The 22,544-nt window shown below is 39.8% G+C and overlaps 1 protein-coding gene across 1 annotated transcript; it reads left to right on the top strand.

Moving 5' to 3' along the window:
* Window positions 1-3,334: 3,334 nt before the first annotated feature.
* LOC102776907 (adhesion G protein-coupled receptor G7-like) lies at window positions 3,335-22,313 on the top strand. The gene is made up of 16 exons (XM_087835821.1): window positions 3,335-3,419; window positions 13,515-14,288; window positions 14,547-14,651; window positions 14,747-14,856; window positions 15,021-15,161; window positions 15,240-15,328; window positions 16,304-16,452; window positions 17,554-17,667; window positions 17,753-17,943; window positions 18,480-18,632; window positions 18,746-18,858; window positions 19,422-19,461; window positions 19,928-20,246; window positions 20,340-20,421; window positions 20,710-20,998; window positions 22,149-22,313. The coding sequence occupies exons 1-16, from the start codon at window positions 3,335-3,337 to the stop codon at window positions 22,311-22,313; spliced, it is 2,919 nt and encodes a 972-aa protein (XP_087691947.1).
* The last annotated feature ends 231 nt before the right edge of the window (window positions 22,314-22,544 follow it).

Below are 22,544 nucleotides of genomic sequence, written 5' to 3'. Positions count from 1 at the left end.
GATGAACACACGAACACACAAACACACATCTACATACACTGACTCAGAATGAAGAGAAACACACCTGAACAGATGTGCACTCGTTGATTGAGTGAGAAATGGCACACACACCTAAATCAAAATCCAGATTTACTGAGAAGTGATCCACACACACACACATGCACACGCTTGTGCAATGAAGAGTGATACACACACATGCTGATGCAATGAGGAATGCTTTGCTAACAAATGCTTATGCTGATACGCAAAATGCTGCACACAAACATCCAAATACATAATTTTTATAAGAAGCCATTAATTACTTAAAATGTGTTTTATGTCACCCAGAGGGCATTTATGTAGATTTAAGGGACAAGGTCTAAAACAGTTTGGTTATAAAAACAATGTCTGCGTGATGTCTGTTTATGGCTGCTCAAGGCCTCGACTGAATTGTTTACTGTGCTTCACACAGCCTGATAAGGAGCAGTGGTACAGAGTGCAAATGATGAATTAACGGTGTGAGTTTTATTTCAGAGTGCCATAGTTTCTGTGATTGAGATTTAATTCAAGGAGGAACAAAAGGTGCTACGGTACCTGAGGTTCTCATTCCCACACAATATTGTCCCAGGACGAAACTTTCCTGTGAATTTCTGGTTGATTTTTGGGTTTTGCTTAGCATTAGGTTGATTTTATCAGTGAGGTTTGGGTTGTTTTCTTTCTCTAAGAAAGAGAGAGATGGTTTTATGCTTGAACATGTCTGCAACGGGCCCTAGTAAGAGTTATTTTAATAGTGTTTGATTGGTTACGTTTGTTTTTGCTTTTGTTACAGTGCACGGAGATAAGAAAATCTGAGAGGGGTGAGTTCGTGATTTAACAATCAGCTCTTTAAACCAGGCCTGGAAGATTGAAATTTAAAGTGCTATGAAATATTTTTACTGAAAACAGTTGCAAAGTGTGCTTCTCCATGATTATAATGGGCTCTGGAGAAATTCACTTATATGGGACATTGATCACATGAGATAGTCCTGAGTCTAAAAGGAATGCAGCGAGTCAATCCATACGAAAAAAAAACAAACAAGGAATTGTTTTCCTTTAAAATGATGACGTCATCTTGCTGGTGATGGATGCTCAAATAGGTTGCGCGTGAGACTCCATTATCAGCAATATCTGGTATGAATGTGTGTGGATGTATGTAACTGGACTGTGATGGACTGACGACTAAAAGTTTTAACTGACTGGATACTGAGACAAAAACTGCACTGCACCAAGCCTGTAAGAGAAGGGTGGATGTTTTGTCTTGCTTTGTTTTTGCAGGAAGATAACAGAGACCGGAGGGGGAGAATGTAGCTTCACATGAGACTGTGGAGCTGCAGACTTAACCCTTTGGTTGCTAATTTTGAGTTACTGATGTTTGCATTAAGAAAATTGTGTTTTATTAGCTGTGTTTCGATTAATGTATCACATTATATTGTTGGGAATGTCAAATGCCACAGTGGAGAAAACGTTTGATTTCACTTATGACTGGAATATGTTATTACTAACCATAGCAGGCCACTGTAAAAAGTCAATTAAATTTTATAGAGGAAAATAGCCAAAACTTTAACAATATCTATGAATAATAGGGAAATGGTAGATTTGTCACATTCACAATAGAGATATGTAATAACAAACACTGGTCCACGTGATTTAGGTTCTCCCTTGAAATAGTCAATAATTTAAAAAGTAGAATATAACCGACAGGGGCATGTGATAGGATTTGGTACTGCAAAAGAACAAGAGCAAAGTAAAGAAGGAAAACCTATTATGTACCATTACACTCAGAGGATCAATATGGAATCATGATATATGCAAATTCTGTATGAAGCACATGACTGATAACTGTTCTGTCCTGAGCTTTTGTTGAGCACCCACTTGACCACACCAACAGTTTTTCGCCACCAAAGGGGTAATTGCGAATATTCGAGGGAGGAATATCACCAAAAGTGGGAAAGGTAAGCCCCAATGGGAGTGATAACCTCATGAATTTTACTTATGGTCAAATTATTGAAATTGGACACCAGACATAAAAATTCTTCAAACATTTAGAGACAGAGTGGAGTTCTAGGTAAACATAATGTAGCAAACCACATAAGGATGGAGCGTTGGAATCGATAAGATGGTAAAACAACACTCAGTAAAATGCTGACCATGTTGATTATGTTTATTCCAGTGTGCAGAGATTGGCTAATCTGACCAGGAAATGGTATTGTATTGGATTGTCGGAACAGTCGGCGTTAAAGTCACCTTTTACAGTCCAGACTGGGATGGTGTTAGACATCCTCAGGGTGGAGAAAGGGTTGATGTGACCAAGGTGTGGTTTGGTTTGTTGTATGTATATTTCAAAATGATACAGCTCTGGATGGCCCAGTTACCAGGGCATGGAGGGATGACAGACAAAAAAGGCGTTTTTATATGTGAAGTACATATTAATACAGGTTTTGTTTCTAGGCAATTCTGCGGACACGGGCTCGGAGCCAGGAGTTGAACAGATCTAACATGATAATTAAATTGATTTCATTCCCTAGCACAGGATGACAAGGCTGGAGCAACGATACTGGAAAGGAGAATTTCTGATACTTTCGGAGATATGATGTCAGTAACCTTTTCTTTTAATTTCTAGCTCCAATGAATTGACACATGGGAGTGTGTCAAAAAGGGGGAAGTTGAGTTTTATCATCAAACAATGGTTTTATGAATATTTTTATGACTTTATTTGTGTGTTTAATAATTTAGGTATGGTAAAACTTAAGCTTATAATGTGTTAGAATTAAAAATGGTTAATTTGTTTTTTATTTCTTTTACTAAGCTAAGCGGTTATAATAATTTTCATACACACATTGCAAATGTGCTCGAGTTGACACTCAGTCTTCTGAAGGTCGTAAGCTTCGTTCGGCGTGATGTCCAGACTGATAAATTGTAGGAAATGACTTTGAGTGCAGAGGGCTAAATGCAAACACGCTTACACATACATAGATTATGATTAGAATAAGTCCCTGGGTCAGGAAATCCTGAACATGATGTGCCTTGAGGCGACATTTGTTGTGATTTGGCGCTATATAAATAAAATTGAATTGAATTGAATTGAATTAAACCGATTTTGAATCACTAGAGGAACAATGGATAACAACATTAGATTATTAAGGCTAGGAAGAGAGGTGTTTTGGTTTTCTGTCTCTTACAGAGAAAGGAACAGACACCAGACGAGGTCACACAGAGACGAGGATCCTTTGCAGCAGAGACAGACACAGAGACTGCCAAGACAGCAACTGGGGTGAAGTGTCATGGTGTTTGGGCTCCGACTTGTCACCTCGAGAGGATGGATCCCATTAACACAGCAATAACCATGAAGGGATTGGCGAAAATCCAGAAACACCAGACCAACGAGGTTCGAGAGGATCTTGGTAAAAAGGGGGACACAGCGGTGACCCCAGAATACACAGATCTTTGTTTGAAAATCGGGGCAGAATAATCTCCTAATCTGTGCAACAACTGAAGGGTGGTCTAACCCCTGAGATCGAAGAAAGAAGAGCAGAGAATCACCCGACTGGAAGACACTGGTAGCTGCAGCAATAAAATAAAGGTTAAAAGCTCCTTAGACAGAGGTTCTAGTCTGAGTACATTTGAAAGGTATAAGGTGGCACCAAAATGGGGGTGGGACACTGCAATGTAAAATAAAGCTGTGGGAGAACTGGAGAGTGATGGAAGTGTCATCTGTACCTACTATTGTTGTTGTAATGATAGTTAAACAGCCAAGCAGTTTTGTATGAAGAAGTTCAGTGTCTTTTTTTAAGTTGAGGTGGTCGTTGGTGTCACATTTCTAATCATTTTACAAATGACATGCAATTACATGACTCTCCGAAGTGTCTGAGCATTTCTCACATTCTTATAGCTTCAGCCCCCCTCCAAAGTCATAATACCTAAGCATCCACATTCTTTCTCTCTCTCTCAGTGAGCCTAAGTTATGATCTTGGCTTCCTGTGCAGTATGTTCTGTTCTTTTCTAATCAGACAAATAAAGCCATGATTCTCTTAAAAAAGTATTTCTTATAATGCAGCAGTATCATGCCTCATAAAATAATATCATTCATTCACAATAAATCAGCAGTCTAATGTAATACAAATCAGTTTAATAAATGTAATAGTTATCACCTTCTTCAAAGTCAGGAAAATAATGCAAACTAAAACTACATAATGATTTCACAATCTTTAATTAGGGGCATAACATGGCATAAGATAATATAATAATCTCACATGTTGGCCCCTCTCACGGGGGGGGGGGGCTATATACATACACACATATATATTAGGGGTGCAACGATACACAAAATTCACGGTTCGGTTCGATACTTTGGTGTCACGGTTCGATATCTTTTCGATACAAAAAAAATGCTATAAAAGCTATACTATACGCTTCTTCTGGGGTATATTCTCAGCAGCATATTAAACATATCAGGTCCCCATAAGGAGAATCACGTGCTAACGGCTGTCTAAATGACTCGGGTAAAGTTTGTAACATGCGTGCTTGTTGTTTTTGTCTGCTTCCACTTGTGTTTGCACTAGGATGATTTTGGCGTAAATGTGCAGTCATATTCGTTGTGTTCCCACTAGTGCTGTCAGCGTTAATCTGAAATGACGTTAACGCCACAACACGGCAAATCTCCGTTAACGAGCTACCGCAGATCACCCCGTGCGTGGGGCTGGACGGCCAACACTTTAACGAGCTAACTGTGCTAACGCACTAGTTCCCACCAATGTAATTGAGCATTGCGTGGCACATCCGACATACTGTTTTACTTTTGTCCATGACGCGCTTACCTTCAGGGTCATACATCACATGAAAACCAAAATAGTTCCAAACGCCACATCTGAATTAGGGTGGGGGAGGTTCAATTTGCCATGTTGCAAGGAGAGCTTAACTTCTGTCTTGCTAGCCTGCCCTGCGCTCAGTGAATCTGCGTTCGACTACTCCGCCTAGGCTGCACTGTCGAGCGCAGATCCACTGAGCGCTCAACACAGACAGCATCGTCAGAAGGAAAGTTGATCTAATGAATTAAAAATTTTGTATTGTTCGATACATATGCGTACCGAACCGAAAGCACTGTATCGAACGGTTCAATATCGATACGAATATCGTTGCACCCCTAATATATATATATTGGGAGAAGGACGCAACCGATAACGGCAATGCTCAGTGGCTAGTGGATCTGAGGGCAGACCATAGCAACCTCCCTGAACAGGGTCCAGTAACATCACGGTGGCAGACATCCAAGCAAGGGTCTCTAGTATGAAGAGTTGGACAGCACCAGTTCCCGACATTGTTCACACCTACTGGCTGAAGAAGCTGACTGCATTGACTCCACGAGCATCTGGCAGCACAAATGAACCAGCTGCTAGTTGACGAGAGACACCCGGAATGGCTATGACCCCAAGAAGACCGGTCCCATCCAACTACTGACCAATAACCTGCCTCAGTACTACATGGAACCTCCTGTCAGGCATCATATCGGCTAAGATGAACAGGCACATGGGTCAATACATGAGCGGGGCACAGAAAGGGATTGGCAAGAATACCAGCTACTGGTACACAGAACAGTCAGCCGAGACTGCAAGACCAGGCTGACCAACCTCTGCACTGCCTGGATTGATTACAAGAAGGCCTATGACTCAATGCCTCACAGCTGGATATTGGAATGCCTAGAATTGTACAATATCAACAGGACCCTAAGAGCCGTCATCAGGAACTCAATGGGGATGTGGTGTACAACACTAGAGGCCAACTCCAAGCCCATAGCACAAGTCACTATCAAGTGCGGGATCTACCAAGGAGATGCTCTGTCCCCACTGCTGTTCTGCATAGGCCTGAACCCCCTCAGTGAGATCATTAACAAGACTGGCTACGGATACCGACTACGGAACGGAGCAGTTGTCAGCCATCTCCTGTACATGGATGACATCAAGCTGTATGCCAAGAGTGAACAAGACATCGATTCACTGATCCACATACCAGGATAAGAGGATTTGGGCTGGAGAAGTGTAGTCGGATGATAACAAAGAGAGGGAAGGTAGTCAGAACTGAGGGGATCGAGCTACCAGAAGGCAACATTGCAGACATAGAGGACAGTTACAAGTACCTGGGGATCCCGCAGGCGAATGGGAACCATGAAGAGGCAGCTAGGAAAGCTGCAACCACCAAGTACCTGCAGAGGGTCAGGCAAGTCCTGAGGAGTCAGCTGAACAGTAAGAACAAGATCCGGGCTATCAACACCTACGCCTTGCCCGTGATCAGGTACCCAGCTGGTATAATAAGTTGGACAAAGGAGGAGATGAAGCCACTGACATAAAGACAAGAAAGCTCCTTACCATGCATGGAGGGTTTTACCCCAAGTCCAGCACCCTGAGGCTGTACGCTAAGCGGAAGGAAGGGGGCCGGGGACTGGTGAGTGTCAGCACCACAGTCCAGGGTGAGACAAAGAACATCCACGAATACATCACAAAGATGGCCCCAACTGACCAAGTGCTCAGTGAATACCTCAGGCAGCAGAAACCCAAGAAAGAGGAGGGAGACGAGGAACCATCATGGAAGGACAGGCCCCTGCACGGTATGTACCACCGGCAGATAGAGGAGGTGGCTGATATCCAGAAATACTACCAGTGGCTGGACAAAGCTGGACTGAAAGACAGCACAGAGGCACTAATCATGGCAGCACAAGAACAAGCTCTGAGTACAAGATCCATAGAGGCTGGGGTCTATCACACCAGGCAAGACCCCAGGTGCAGGCTGTGTAAAGATGCCCCTGAGACATCTGTGCCGAATATGGCCTGGAAGTTCCGAGGTCAAAATGGGAGACACCACCCAAGGGTGGTGGAGAATGACCGAGCTAAGATCCTGTGGGACTTCCAGATACAGACGGACAAAATGGTGGTGGCTAACCAACCGGACATAGTGGTGGTAGACAAACATGAGAAGACGGCCATAGTGATCGATGTAGCGGTTCCGAATGACAGCAACATCAGAAAGAAGGAACATGAGAAGCTGGAGAAATACCAAGGGCTCAGAGAAGAGCTTGAGAGGATGTGGAGGGTGAAGGTGACGGTGGTCCCCGTGGTAATCGGAGCACTAGGTGCGGTGACTCCCAAGCTAGGTGAGTGGCTCCAGCAGATCCCGGGAACAACATCCGAGATCTCTGTCCAGAAGAGCGCAGTCCTAGGAACAGCTAAGATACTGCGCAGGACCCTCAAGCTCCCAGGCCTCTGGTAGAGGACCCGAGCTTGAAGGATAAACCGCCCGCAGGGGCGTGCTGGGCGTTTATTTATATATATATGTAAAAAACATCAGTTTATATAGTTAGTATATATATATATATATATATATATATACACACATTTGCATCAGTGCTGGTCATGAAAATCAAAATTTCATTCAAATTCAGAATTTAACCCTTTAAATACCAGTTAGATCACATAATCCTAAGAACTCATAAATGGAAAAAATAAAGTCCCAATTTTTTTTTCAAATAATACATGCAAATTGATTTATGTTCTAACCATGATGGCGGTTAGATGAATAGCAATAATTAACAGTATCAATGATTTTTGGGCATCATTGTTTGTTTTTTTTTGAGTGACAGAAAAACATAGAAACTCCTGTTTACATTCACAAAATGCTATAAAATTAATATATATTAAAACATTTTTCTACTTTCATTGACTTGATTTTTTAAATTAGCACCGGTCCTAGCCATGAAAACCAAAATATAACTCAAATTCAGAAATTATACCCTTTGAATACCAGTCACATACGTTTTATTATTACGTTTTACTACGTATTACTACAGAAACTTGTAACAATGATTTATTTTTACTTTATTTTATTTTTTTATTTATTTTTGGATGAATGGCCAAAATGAAAATCAGTCATGGTGTGTTAGTGGCCAGAAAGGCCATTTAATGACCAAATAACCACTGATATGACCACAAAAATGATCAAAATTTATATTTCAGTGTGTGTGCTTCTGTGTGCATCCTCAAGCAGCAAGATGTTCTAACCACAGTAGAGTGGTTTTTGTAGGCACACTTTCTACACCTGGTGCAAGGGGCTGCTGTTCCAATCTTGGAGGTGCGCCTTTTGCACCTTCTTCTCATTTTGTTGGTGGGGTGTGGGTCACACTCTGGTTCAGACTACTGTATCTTGAGATCAATGGCAGAAGTGGCTGAGAATCAGGGACAAGGCCGTCTTGCAATTGTTGAGGTCACCAGCATGTGCCCCAGCTCTTCCGGGATCACTCTTTATTTGTAGGTTGTAGAGGACTCCCCCACTTCTGTGAAATTGTTTCTGATGGGACAAAGGCATCATATCCCAAGACATCCAGGAGATTGGAGAAAAGAGCCAGCAGCCATCAGTTAGTTTTCCTTCAACAACTCGAGTTGCCAACATCCTCTCTAAGTTATTCAAGCTGTATTTGTGCCTACTGTAGTCCAGGATTGCTTCTTGCTTCCAGGCTTCCTCTATTCCCCATCACACACAGGGATCTGCTGGTTCCCTGTGTGTTGTGGTCAAAAGAAGCACATTCCTCCATTGCTTTGGCATTTGGGATATCGCCGTGGTAGTTTTGGTGAAGCCAAAGACAGGCAACAAAATATTCCTCTGTTGCAACTGAAGGAGCTTTCATCTGAGGAGTTCCTCTGCCAAGGTTACCGAAGTAAAGACGTTGTCCTTGGAGCTCCTCTGTCAGTTTGAGTCTGAACCCCTTTCCCTTTTTTACTTCCAGAGAGCTTTCAGTGTTGTCATCCCACATGTTATGTATTGCTTTATTCTGATGTAGGCTCACATTTCCACTTCATCTATAATCCTCTAATCCTCACACCTTCGCCTCCCGTGCAGGTTTGTAAGGGTGCACAGCAGCTAAAAGATCTCCTTTGTCATTAAAAAGTCAAAAATAGATCTCAGGCTGCTAATGAAGGGAACTGCATAAAGGATGAGCCCTGGTTTGATACCAGTGGTTACTGGATTGTAGAGCAGTCTCTCTTCAGTAGTGGGACCCACATGGTTTTCCTTTCATGAGGGATCCACTCAGACGCCGGCTCCTCGTTCTCAGAAAATGCTTCTATGTTCTTTTCCATCAGCTGCTCGGCCTCCACCTCCATGACCCCAACCCCAATCCTCCCTCAAAGAAGAGGATTCAGGCATTGGCTAGTACTCATCATCAGCGGTGATGCAGCCTCTTTGGAGATTGTCCCCTCATCTTCTGGAGAGGACGTTTTCTTCATCTTGGGCAGATGTCTTTTCTTCAAGGGCAGAGAACTGCTTGCTGTCCTTGCTCTCTGACCAGATCATACAAAGCACTGTCTGCACCTGCATAAACTCCAGGCTACGCTGCAGCTGCAGGTTTGAACTCTGCAAAATGTCTTGTGATTGAGTTTTGGTTTTTCTTGGTCGTTTGAGTGTTAATATTTTGGGTATGGTCTCTTTTTATGAAAAATACATCAGTAAAAGTGCTTTTAGCATGTGCTTCAAAGCTACGTTTGACTGGGAACCTCAAAGCTCAATAGCCTGCATCTACAGAAATTCACTGCAGCCTGTGTAATGTTTGATGCATCATAATTTATTCCAGTCTATCTTGCAAATACATGTTTGTGCTACAATGTCATGCACAAACACAAACTATTAGATCCTTAAGATCAAACCTATGTCAAAATTGTGTCATTCTATTGGTCCATTCGAGTGTGTTAAGCCATCAGTTTCCTTATTGGAAACTAAGAATATTACATGAAATTGCTTGTTTGGCCAAAAATGGTAAATTATGTTATTTGGTAAAAAACATTAAAAACTACAATTTTCATGTGTCAAGTTTAGAATGAAAGCAATTTTACCTAAATTGCATGATTTAGTACTGTCAATAACAAGGAATCAAAAAAAGTGGTTATAATGGGTTTCAACTGGCCAAAAATAGCCACAATAGAGCCAAGAGTAACAATTTGATGTATAGTGTATATTATTGATATATTTAAGCAGCTGAAGTTAAAAATAAAAATAAAAATCAGAAAAAATCTAGACCCTTTGGAAGTTTAATTCCATTTGCATTAACACAGCAAAAATGGTTGAAAAACGAAAAGTGAAGTGGCCACAAATGGCCACCATAGAGCCTAGAGGATTAAGTGCTTGAACTTGTAGCTAAACATTTTGATCCAGATAACTGAGATCAAGGCCCTGAAGATTACTTCAGTGAACTAGACCACACTCTAGTGGAGTTGCCACATCCATTCAAAGAATGAAAGCTAAAGTTGTTTCACAACTTGAGTCACAGCCTTCAAGAATCAGACATGACTACTGTGGGCTGCACCGGGCACTAAGAGAAGAATCCCATTGTCGTGCTGATAAGACCACATCAGTGGTTTCAGCATTCCAGTTAAAACTCTGCTCTCTTCTGCTGAGTGCAGTTCAAAGTCCAGCATTTACAAGTGAGTCATTAATAAACAGACAATGCAACCAACAAGTAATATAAACTGAAATAAACGTCAGATAAAACAAAGAAGCCATAAACTTTGGCATTGGAAAGATGCCTGCAGCAGTTAAAATGAACCTTTGAGCTGCTTTGATGTTCATTATTATTTTATCAGTGGCTCCTTTTGAAGCACTGGAACTGGGTGTTTTCACACAGACTCCCACAGCAACAGGATCTTTAAAACTTTTAACAAACTGGACTGTGACGACTCAGGAAACCTGATCTGCAGCTGCTCATCATCATGGACAGCTGGATTTGGCTTGTTTTCACTCTGGGTAAGAAAAACTGAGCTTCTCGGTTTCTGACATTACCAGAGCCATTAGTTTGTTGAGTCAGGAGGTCATAATTGCACAATAACTCTCTCATTTTGAGTTTTCAAATAAAGTTTATATGTATGATCTATTAAGTTACACAGACAGCTTAGGATAAAATTTATTGTTTTTTGTTGCTCTTCTCAAACATAATACAAGCATCGATTTCATATAAGCATGAATAAGAGAATAATACTGATAATGTGTTATGTCTAAGTTCATTATTAATGAATACAAAATTAATGAGTATTATAAACTAGTTAGAATATACGGAGCCCCTGAAAGGTCAGGTATTTATTCATTTTTTTGTTTTTTAATTTTACATTTCTTCTGATCCACGTGAACAGTAAAATCTGTCCACACATAAAGTCAGGATACATTGCTGATACTGTCTTCCCATCTGGAGACGTTTTAAAGTGTTGTTATTGTTTTGTTATACATATATTGACCTCCGACAGCTGCTGTTCTTGAAGCTCTGGTCAGTGTATGGACTTCAGCTTATACTGTGTGTATTCAGTGTGTCACAGTCACTGTTACTGTCACAGACGTAACTGTAAAGTCAGTCACAGCTGCATTGTTTAATATGAAGGCAATAGGCAGAGTGTTACAGGCATGGCATGTATGAAGCATGTGAACATAATAATAACCACTGCAGCCAAAAAGAGTGCCTGACGAGCCCAGTTGTAAGTAAGCTGTTAAGACTCAACTGTACACTGTGTTCGTGTTTTCCTCCAAAACAATAAGTTTGTTGGAGCAGTATTTCAACACCTCTCTCTGTCTCTCGCTAGCAAAGTTGACCCAGACAGCTTGAATCCTGGAGAGAAGACTTATAGGAGAATATCTCCCTTGAAGAGTGGGAGAGGGCTTGCGCCAGGGCACAATCACAAACAGTGAACACTCGTTTAAATCTCTTGCAGTACAGTTGGTTAATGCGTACGTATATGACTCCAGTCAAACTTAATGCTTTCTACAGTACCATTCCAGATGTTTGTATAAAATGCGACGAGGAAAAGGGCACACTTCTCCATTGTTTGTGGCAGTGTCCTGAAATTAGGAAATTCTGGGAAGAAGTGAAACAATGTACTGAAGAAATATTAGAAATAAAACTGCATTTAGAACCAAAACTTTTTTTGCTGGGCATCTATCCAGCTAACTGTAATATAACAAGGAAACATAGCTTATTTTTAGACATAGGGCTGCTGATGGCTAAGAGAGTGATTGCCATTACTCAGAAAGAGCTAGATAGACCGAGAAGAAGTAAATGGATTCCAGAGTTAACATCTACCCTGCCCTTAGAAAAGATCACCTACGCAATCAGGGGTAAGCGGCGATACTTTGATAGCATCTGGGGCCCCTTCAAAAACTTCCTTGCTAGTAAAGACTTGCCCCACTTGGTGGAAATATTTGGGAAGGATTCATAGGTGGCCCTCTGCTGGCCATTTGGGAATATGTTTATTGCTTGACATTGAACAACTACTTTCTAATTTACATTTAACATATACCTGTGAGGGTGCATAATTTATGGGAGATGCACACAGTTATTCCCCCCTTTTCTTTTTTTTTCTTTCCCTTGTTTGTTTGTTTTGCTTTTGTGTGTTGTTTTTGTAGTTTTGTCGTTACTGGGGTTTTTTTTCTCATCCTCTCCTATATGGTGTTATGTGTATAAAGGCAGTATATGTAGCTTGTAGTTTCTGTAAGTTTAGCTTCTTGTTTTGTTACGTTTCATAGATATGTACACTGCTATGTTCAAAATAAATAAAGACACTGTTGGAAAAAAAAGTTGACCCAGACAACAAAGTAAAGGTAGTTTTCAGCTACAAGCCCAACACGGAACCCGACGTATTAGCCAGAAGTCCCTTTACTGCGGTTCGGAGCCACGGACCTGTGTTATATCCGCGCGGAATAGTTTTCTATACAAGATCGCTGCAAAAAGTGCAGTCTTACCTAATGTCCACCTTATATTAATTTCCTAAGACCCGAACTCTTTCATGGCATGCATTTTTAATTTCTCTTTGCTATTTGGGCTGATTGGGACCTGATGAATGTAAAAACAAAGAATTTCCATATATATATATATATATATATATATATATATATATATATATATATATATATATATATATATATATATATATATTTTACATGATTTTTGTTTCTGAGAAAAATTAGATCCACATATGAGGACATTTGTTTTAAATTCCGATAGAACAGTGGCAGTATAATGTCCTTGTAAGTGGATATCAGGCCTTGTAGAGCAAAATTTTGTACTTTGATCTAGACAACTGAAAATGTGATGTCCACATATGTGGACGCCAGGTCCTAGGAGGTTAAGATTTAAAAATGTAGTTGGTATTGGTATGGCGAGTAACCTTCAATATTAGTAATAAATCACACAACAATAGTACATTCATGTAGTTGTAAAAAGCATGATAATATATTAAGTATTCCAAAGTATTCAGAATACGTTACTCTCATTGAGTAACGTAACAGAATATGTTACAAAATATATTTTGGGGCATGTATTCTGTAATCTGTAGTGGAATACATTTTAAAAGTAACCTTCCCAACACTAATGATGACATACTAAGATCAGGTATAATGAAAACCATACGTGCTAAGTATCAGCATTCATAGCGCTTTTAATGAACTAACTGATCATTGCCCTTCTTGTGTGTTTCCCACAGCTGTTCCTTTAGCCTCCTTCACAGCTGGAGCAGGGTTAACTACAACAACAGACATCCCTGATACTGCTACTACTGCACTACTTCCTACTGATGTTCCTGATAATTCTACTACTGCACAAAATATAACTACTGAACAAAGCATTACAACTGTAACTCCAGGGGATATCACTACTATAACAACAGTTCCTAACAATACCACTTCATCTAATACTTCTAATTTCAGTACCACAACACAAGATACAGTTCCAACCACTGACCTGGAAACACCAGATTATCCAGAAACTCCTCCTGCTAGTGCCAGTCCTGTTCTTACAACTACAGATTTTACCAGGCCTGATACGACTGTTAGTCAGATAACTGATACTACCTCCAACCCCATGACTGATCAAATGAGTACTACTCACTATTCTTCTATGACTACTATTACAAGTGATACTAATACAACTACTCCTTACACTAACACTACTGCTACTTTCTACTCAACTACTGATGCAAATATTGCTACTTACAGTACTCCTACTACAATTGGTACTACGAGCCCATACACTAACAGTGCTTTACCTCCTAATCCTACAACAATTCCTTCAGCAAACACCACTCATTATAATTCAACTACTATACCTATTACTACTGCTAATACTACTACGACCACTATATCCCCAACTACGGTTACCCCTCCTACCACCACTGTCCTGAAATGTGATAATGGAGGGAAACCAGAGAACGGTGTCTGCATCTGTCCTGATGAATGGACTGGAATAACATGCTCAGAAGGTATGAAGTTTTACCGACTAGAGTATGATGGGTCAAAAACATTCAGATGAGAACGAAAGAGAGAATGCCAGAGACCAAAAACTATAATTTGCTCAAAATGTCTAATGTACCAGCTGTAAGGATTTCTACAACCTGAAATCAAGTTCAGCATGTATTATTTAAAAGTTTTTTTTTCTTTTGTGATTAAAAACAAATAAAATTCCTAGTATTTTAAAAAACAAACAGAAAAAATATTTATTTTTAACAAACTTTTCGTAGAAAACTTCTGCGAAGAGCAGCAGTTAGGAGGCTTCAGGTTCCCTCGTACACCCATCGGCTGGTTTGCGTATTCTGAGGAAAAATGTGAAGTAGGGACGAGTGGTAGTAAGTCATCCACATCTTCCCTTCAGTCCAACATCACTCCTTCACGTAGACTCTAGTGTATTGATGTTTATCTTTCTATCACCATTTCCATTCAGCTGGTAAATCTAAATCTTCAGCCAGATGTTTGTCCATGAATGGATCACCAGGTTTCAGCCCTCCACAGATCTTCCAGTGTGACCTGACGCTCAGCGACATACAAAAAAATGTAAGAACAGCAGTTTTTTTTTCTTCTGAAGAAAGATTGAAAGTGTCATATGGCTGAAGTTTGAGTGAGGTAATCCTGTAGAAATGCAGCTCTGAGGTAACATGCAGATGATTCCAGATTCAGTAAAGAACCAGATGAGTAAAATCATGTCTTTCTTACCTCAGCTTACAAGTCCAGCTGATTTAGAGACACTGGCGACCAGCACTCAGATTCTGACATCAAAAGCAGAAGAGCTGACGGCTGAAAATGTTACAGCAGCGGCTGAGATTGTCAACACACTGCTGCTGTCTGCAAACGCCACAGAGGTACAAACATTCAGCAAATCGTAAGGGGGAAAAAAGAAAGTAAGATGTTAATCTCAGTTCATATTTGTGTCTGTGCAGAGTGTCAGAGTGTCAGCAGTAGCAACAGTCAGTCAGCTGCTGAACGCCACTGTAGCAGATGATACCAAGGAAAACAACGCAACTCTGGGGTAAACTAAATATGTAAATAAACAAATAAATAATCTCATCAGCAGTGAAGCTAAGACTGTTAAAAACTGCTGTAAAGGTGGCACTATGGGAAAGATCATTAAAATATTCATCATGAAACTACAGTCATGCTAGCAGTGCTGAGGTTAAACTGAAATACAAAGGAGCTTTGACCAAAGTGCTAACATCAGCTGTATCTATTTCCCTAAAGTTCTGTGAACCAGATTTAACTCATATTCAGTGATAATTCACTTTTTTCTATATTAGACGAACAACCAGTCTAAGCAGCTAAAGAAGCAGTATAAAGAAATATTTCACTGTGACACTGTTTTAAGAGTGTCAGCAGTCTTAGTCTTTCCTGTTCCAATTCAAACTGTACAGACCTCCAATTGTAAATATTCTCATTAGACCTTAAATATCTGTGGTATTCAGGTGAGTTTCCTTTTGAGATGAAAGTAATAAAGGTAAAGTTGAAGCTCTAAACTGACACTTATAGTTCAGGGGGAGCGGTAAGCCAAAAATGGACTGGTACAACTCAATATTATATACTGGGGCGATCGTGGCTCAAAGAGTTGGCAGTTCGTCTTGTAATTGGAAGGTTGCCGGTTCAAGCCCTGGCTCGACGGTCTCGGTCGTTGTGTCCTTGGGCAAGACACTTCACCTACCGCCTACTGGTGATGGCCAGAGGGGCCGATGGCGCAATATGGCAGCCTCGCTTCTGTCAGTGCGCCCCAGGGCAACTGTAGCTTACCTCCACCAGTGAGTGAATGAATAGTGGAATTGTACAGTGCTTTGAGGGCCCCGAAAAGCGCTATATAAATGCAATCCATTATAATATTAGAAACTACAAATCTGATTAAGACAAACAATGTTTTGTGTTTCTGTGTTTGTTTGTTTTATTATTATTTGTTGGGTTTTTTTGTTGTTGTTTTTTTTTTTTTTGGGGGGGGGGGGGGGGTCTTTTTTTTTATGTCCAGGCTTACGGTGACTCTGGACCAGCTCTCAGTGAACCTCAGCCTCAGTCAAAATACATCTCAATCTCAAGTGGTTCAGCCGAACCTGGTGGTCCAGTCGGCACAGATCCCTGCTACAGACACTCACGGAGTCCAGTTCACCTCTCTCAGAGGTCAGTAAGAAACTGTGTCGAACAGCAGTGATCATCCCGTGGACTGGTTTTTATTAAATTATAAAGCATTCTAAAGCAAATACCTGCAGGTTTAATCAAATAATGTAACTGACAGATCTAAAAGCAAAGATTTGAACGCCGGAGAGACCAGGTTGGCTTCTACTTTGTAGTTTATTAACCAGGTTATGATTTCTACTTTACTTTCAGCAGTTGAACTCTTGAGTGAACTCTCAAGGTTGACATGTTTGCCCAGTTGACGGCTCTAAAGTCCAGCTGTGGTGATTTCTTATCTTCTGTATAAAGCAAGTTTGTTTGTGTCCTTTGATGGTTTTACCATTGTTGTTGTGCTCTGTGTCCTGTTCACTATTTAGTCTTTTTATTGCTGTATTTTTAACACGTGTGATGGACTCATGTTTACCGTGACTGAAAACACAAAATAGTTTTGAGACCTCCAAACTTGTGGGAGGATTATAAACCTGAACTCAACTTAATGATGTAAATAACTTGGCCTCACTCTCTAAATTTGCATGTAATAATGTATTTTTTCAGACTCAAAACACAGAAAACAACAATAAAAAAAAAACTTGATAAAGTCCTCAGAAACTAAAGATGAAGATAAGAATCTACCCGAGATTCTGTCTGCTTTTGTCAACTAGTATCACTTTGATCCAGTTAATTTGCCATTGAATAAATATGATCTGAACTCTTCTGTGGGACAGCTCCCAAGAATATTTTTATGGCTGAAGTCCATGGCTGGTGGTTCTTTATTGCTCTGCTGAAAAATAAAAAAAGCAATAAAATTGTCAAATTCATCAAGATTTAAAAAGTAGTGCTCAACATTTCAAATGTCAGGATTAGAGTTCAATTCTTCGAGACTACTTCAAAGTTACAAAGAGATACTAGAAGCAAGTTACTTTCTCCAATCAGATAAAATAAAATGAAATGACCTTGTTTTCAAAAAATGGTGTTGTGAAGAAATTATCTTAAATTTGTTCTTAACTTTAATTTTAATCTGAACTTACACTTTAAAATTGAAGAACCGACAGTAAATTTGTACATTTTTGATGTGTTCACTGACATGCAGTCATCTTGTCACTACAGGGATTTCTGGGAATTTTTTGCCCAACAGAATTCATCTGAACACAAATGCAACACAGGTCGTGATGGAAAACAGTTTCATAGCTGATGCCCTCATTTACATACGATTCCCGCCAGGTGAGTCTGTCTTTTTAAAGCTGAAAAATGCTCTAATTTTAAAAAGTTCTTACTAATAGCAGTGGATTCTTTTCTCTCATGTTAGGCGAAGATGTCAGAAGTCGTCAAACAGACTTGAACGTCTCTCTGGGTTTTGTTCTCTATCAGAACGATCGTTTCTTTCGTTCAAAACACTACATGAGGCGACGGGCCACCATAAGGGTCCTGTCAGCCAGCATCAGAGGGCAGGAACCCAACATGGTGCCACAACATGTGGAGATGTTGTTCAGACCAAGAGTAAGAAATCCAGTATCTTCATTCATATATAAATCTAATGACTGATGTCTGCTGGTTATAATTTAATGTCTTTAGCACAGCTGCAGTTCCTCCTGCTGTTAATGGGGTAAAATTGGTCACAAAAGCTAACTTGTCCAGTCTGTATATGTTGTTCTGTATATTGTTGAGAATGGGTTTTGGTTTCTTGTTTTCGTGTGAGGAATGGATTTAAATGCTTTAAGTTGTAGGTACTGCAGAAAAAGTTTGCATGTTATGCATGTTAGTTCTGTATGGAGTGGAAGGATTTTTGCCAGGATATTATAATAAAAAATATGTTGTAGATGTGTTACCTTTAACAATCTGTATGTTAAAATACAATGATGTCATGTTGATATCAAATATACAATATCAGAATTGATTCAAAGCAAACACAAATACTGTAAGAAAAATATCAATAGTGTTAACAAAACAAAAGAAAAGCAAACAAACTGCACTAAAAATATGTGTTAAGTCTAAATGATCTAAATTAAAGGGCTGTCTGTGCGCTCCTGTTTCAGAACATCAGTGGGACGTCTCTGTACGACTTCTCCTGCGTTTTCTGGAACTACAGTCAGAAGGACTGGAGCACCAGCGGCTGCTCTAAAGGAAACACTTCAGATGGACTAATGAAATGTTTCTGTAACCACACCACCAACTTTGCTGCTCTCTGGGTGAGTATCACAACTCGGCAGACTGAAAGATGAAGCCACAGTTTGTTGATTCTTCATCAACAATTGCAAATTACAGATATTTAGTGAGACTTTTGATCATGTCTGTGTTTCAGTCATTCAGAGAGAACTACGAGTATGCAGAAGCTCTGGGTGCCATCTCCATCGTGGGACTCTCTCTTTCTTTTCTGGGTTTGATTGTGACGATCATTTATAACATTAAAGAAATGTAAGACTAGACCACCCCACCTCTGTTTTTATGTGTCATTTGACAAAAAGGTGTAGTTATCTAACAAGTTAAAATGTATTTGACTGCAACTAACATGCAGCAAACATGTTAGAAACAGAAGTGTTAGCTACAGAGTCAAAATTGGTCAAAAAAAATTGGTATGACAAAAACTGAGCCATAAATCTAGATATTTTATTTTTAATATTTTTAAATTATTTCTAGAACTTTTCTCCACATTTTTACAATGTAATATTTTAATAGTTTTAGGATCCTTCTACTACTACCCTAATGGTCATGCGTGGTCCAATCTTACCTTCTCAAAGTAGATAAATTAGATTTCTGGTCTGGATGCTGAAGTTAAACAGAAGGACAAATTGCTCCTGGGTTCTCCTTGATGTGAAACCAACACAGTTTGTTGCCCTGGGAAAAATAATTGGAAAATAACACCATCATTCAATCACCACTAGGTTCCAGAGGATACCCAAGGTCTGACCAAATGTCCTTAGATTATATCTCCCCTTTAACTTAAATCTAAGGAGGAAAAAAAACAGAGTGAGTTTGAGAGTATTTGCAAAGAAGAATTTCAGAAAATCTCTCAATCGGGTGAGCAAAGCTTGTGGAATCATAATTACACAAACAAACTCAAGACTGTAACTGCTGCCAAAAGTGTCAACAAACAAAACGAAGGAGGTCTGAATTATATATAAAATAAAAACAAACAAAAAAAAGATATTTATTAATATTTTAGAATGAAAGAAAACAGAGAAAAAAGGTAATAATAATAATAATAATAATAATAATAACATTTAAAGAAATAACATGAATGCAATTTATTGTTTTGAGAAAAGTCAAACATTTTAAAGAGATTTTTACTTTGTATGACAAAAATAGCAATTAATTTTTGCAACATCACAATCTTGTTTTCAGCCTTTTATTAATTGATAATTTTTTTATGTCATATTTAAAATTACATTCCCGTGTATTTCTATTCTTTTACAGTTTTCCTGTAAGACTTCATATTATCATGTGTGACTTTTTCATTTTCATCTGTAGTTTTCAGAATGAACAGAAGAAAACCCTGATATCTCGGCTGTGCATCTACTTCAGCCTGCTGGCCTTCATCATCACCTTTGTCTCTGGAGTCCAAAACTCCAGCAGACAAATTGACATTGAGGTGCAGACTGACGATCGGACCAACGACTTCCTTGACTCGGATGAACGCATAGAACCAGACCGCGGTTCGTGTACGGCTGTAGCGGCTCTGCTGCACTTCCTCCTGATGGCCACCTTCATGTGGAACAGCGTGAATGGTACTCAGATCCTGATTCAGAAAATACGCCGCAGTCTACCACCTCACTGGACTCTGCTGGGCATGGCTCTGGGATGGGGTAAAACATTTATAAAGTGGGGACTTAAATCTGACAAGCTGTTTATTCTTGAAAACCCTTCACTCTGTCCCAATTAATGAATTATTGTGTTAGGAGTGCCAGCCTTGTTCATGGGCATCACACTGGGGGTGACCTACAGAGTGGACAATCCTCTGGGATACAGACAGGAGGAATTGTGGGTAATCACACAAACCACATTTATCTACTTTAGACAGACCTGTACTTCAAAATGAACAAAAGTCACATTTTTACCAATATTACAGTGTTGTTGTTGTTGTTGTATGATGCTACTAAAAGATGTTCAGTTTGATACAACCATTCTTTTCGATGTACCTATACAGCTTTTGTAATTTATTTTTTTTATCTTTACAAACTTTATTATAATTCCTTTTCGTTTTGATCAAAGTTTAGACAAAGTTATTTATTCATATTATTTGTATAATTCTTTTTCATGTCACTAAAGTTGCTGGCTGGCAGCGCTGGATAAGAACAAACACTTCAGCTTTGAGAAACCTTTGTTTTGGGGTTTCCTCCTTCCAGTTGGCCTGATCTTGATCTACAACATCATCCTGCTGGTTTATGTCTCACTTAAAGCAACCAGGAAGTCCTGCTTCAGGAAGAGTTTCCTTGAATGCTTCACTCTGGCTGTGTTACTGGGTGTGTCCTGGGTTTTTGGGTATCTGGTCCTCGTCACTTCAGGAAAAATGAACCTGGTCTTCAGCATTTTGTTCTGCCTCTGCACAACCACACAGGTAAGACTCTACCGGCTGATTTTATAACTTCAACTGAGAGATTAAATCAAAAGGTTCTTCAAGGGTTATACAATCAGCTTATCGTATTATTTTATTATTGTTATTTATCACATTAAAAGTTTTGGAGTGATTTATTTTTAACAACACAAAAGCACGGCATTTATACAGGGGTGTGTGCACTTTTTATGTCCACTGAATGTGTTTGTGTTTTGTGCTTTGCTTCAAGGAAAATTTTTGATTTTTGATTTTAATAATCTTCTTAGCAGCATATTAAACATATCAGGTCCCCATAAGGAGAATCACGTGCTAACGGCTGTCTAAATGACTCGGGTAAAGTTTGTAGCACGCGTGCTTGTTGCTTTTGTCTGCTTCCACTTGTCTTTGCACCAGGATGATGTTGGCGTAAATGTGCAGTCATATTCGTTGTGTTCCCACTAGTGCTGTCAGCATTAATCTTGTTAAAATGACATTAACGCCATAACGCGGCAAATCTCCATTAATGAGTTACCACGGATCACCCTGTGGGTGGGGCTGGACAGCATCAACACGTTAACGAGCTAACCGCGCTAACGCACTAGTTCCCACCAATGTAATTGAGCATTGCGTGGCACATCCGACATACTGTTTTACTTTTGTCCATGACGCGCTTACCATCAGGGTCATACTTCACATGAAAACCAAAATAGTTCCAAACGCCAGATCTGAATGAGGGTGGTGGAGGTTCAATTTCGGCTAGTGTTGAGGCAGTTGCCACGTTGCAACGAGCTTAACTTCTGTCTGGCTAGCCTGCGCTGCGCTCAGTGGATCTGCGCTCGACAGTGCAGCCTAGGCGGAGTAGTCGAACGCAGATCCACTGAGCTCTCAACACAGACAGCATCGACAGAAGAAAAGTTGATAAAATAAATTTAAAATTCTGTATTGTTCGATACACATGCGTACCGAACTGAAAGCACTGTATCGAACGGTTCAATATCAGTACGAGTATTGTTGCACACCCCTAATATATATATATATATATATATATATATATATATATATATATGTGTGTGTGTGTGTGTGTGTGTGTGTGTGTGTGTGTGCGTGGCTACATATTCAGCAAAGGAAGCAAAAAGAAGTGAATAACTTTTATTTTCCTGCTCTATGTTTTCAGGGTCTTCAGATTTTTATCATCACAGCCACAACGCCGACCTTCAGAGCCGCCATGTCCCGATCAGTGCAGTACCTTTCCTCAGCCAGCATCTCGTTTAACAATGTGAAGTACCGTCTATGGAAGAACTGGGACAAGAACCACTCGGAGAAATACAGGGAAAAATGAGGTCATAACAAGCAGCTGACCCATGACTTGGGGGTGATTCTAAAAGCATCTGTATTCAATTATTTTTAACGTGAACATAAACTAAATAACTGCATCACAGTCAATCAAAAATCAGAGTCATGATCACATCAACAATAAACCTCCAGAAATCTCCTCAAACTCATTCAAATCTGTGGAACAAGCAGAATTAGACTATTTTGTTTGTTTTGTTCATGAACAAGTTTTCCCTAA

Source organism: Neolamprologus brichardi, chromosome 23, assembly GCF_056152115.1.
Source record: "Neolamprologus brichardi isolate AB-2024 chromosome 23, ASM5615211v1, whole genome shotgun sequence".
Classification (NCBI taxonomy): domain Eukaryota; kingdom Metazoa; phylum Chordata; class Actinopteri; order Cichliformes; family Cichlidae; genus Neolamprologus; species Neolamprologus brichardi.
Note: the sequence above shows the minus strand (reverse complement) of the source record. Positions and strands in the feature narration are given on the sequence as shown.

Bases quoted from the DNA above. Each gene is read 5' to 3' on its own strand.
- LOC102776907 (XM_087835821.1), top strand. From the start codon at position 3,335: ATGGATCCCATTAACACAGCAATAACCATGAAGGGATTGGCGAAAATC. The intron at 15,162-15,239 runs GTACAAACATTC...GTGTCTGTGCAG, and splicing joins TGTCTGCAAACGCCACAGAG to AGTGTCAGAGTGTCAGCAGT. The intron at 17,944-18,479 runs GTAAGAAATCCA...CTCCTGTTTCAG, and splicing joins AGATGTTGTTCAGACCAAGA to AACATCAGTGGGACGTCTCT.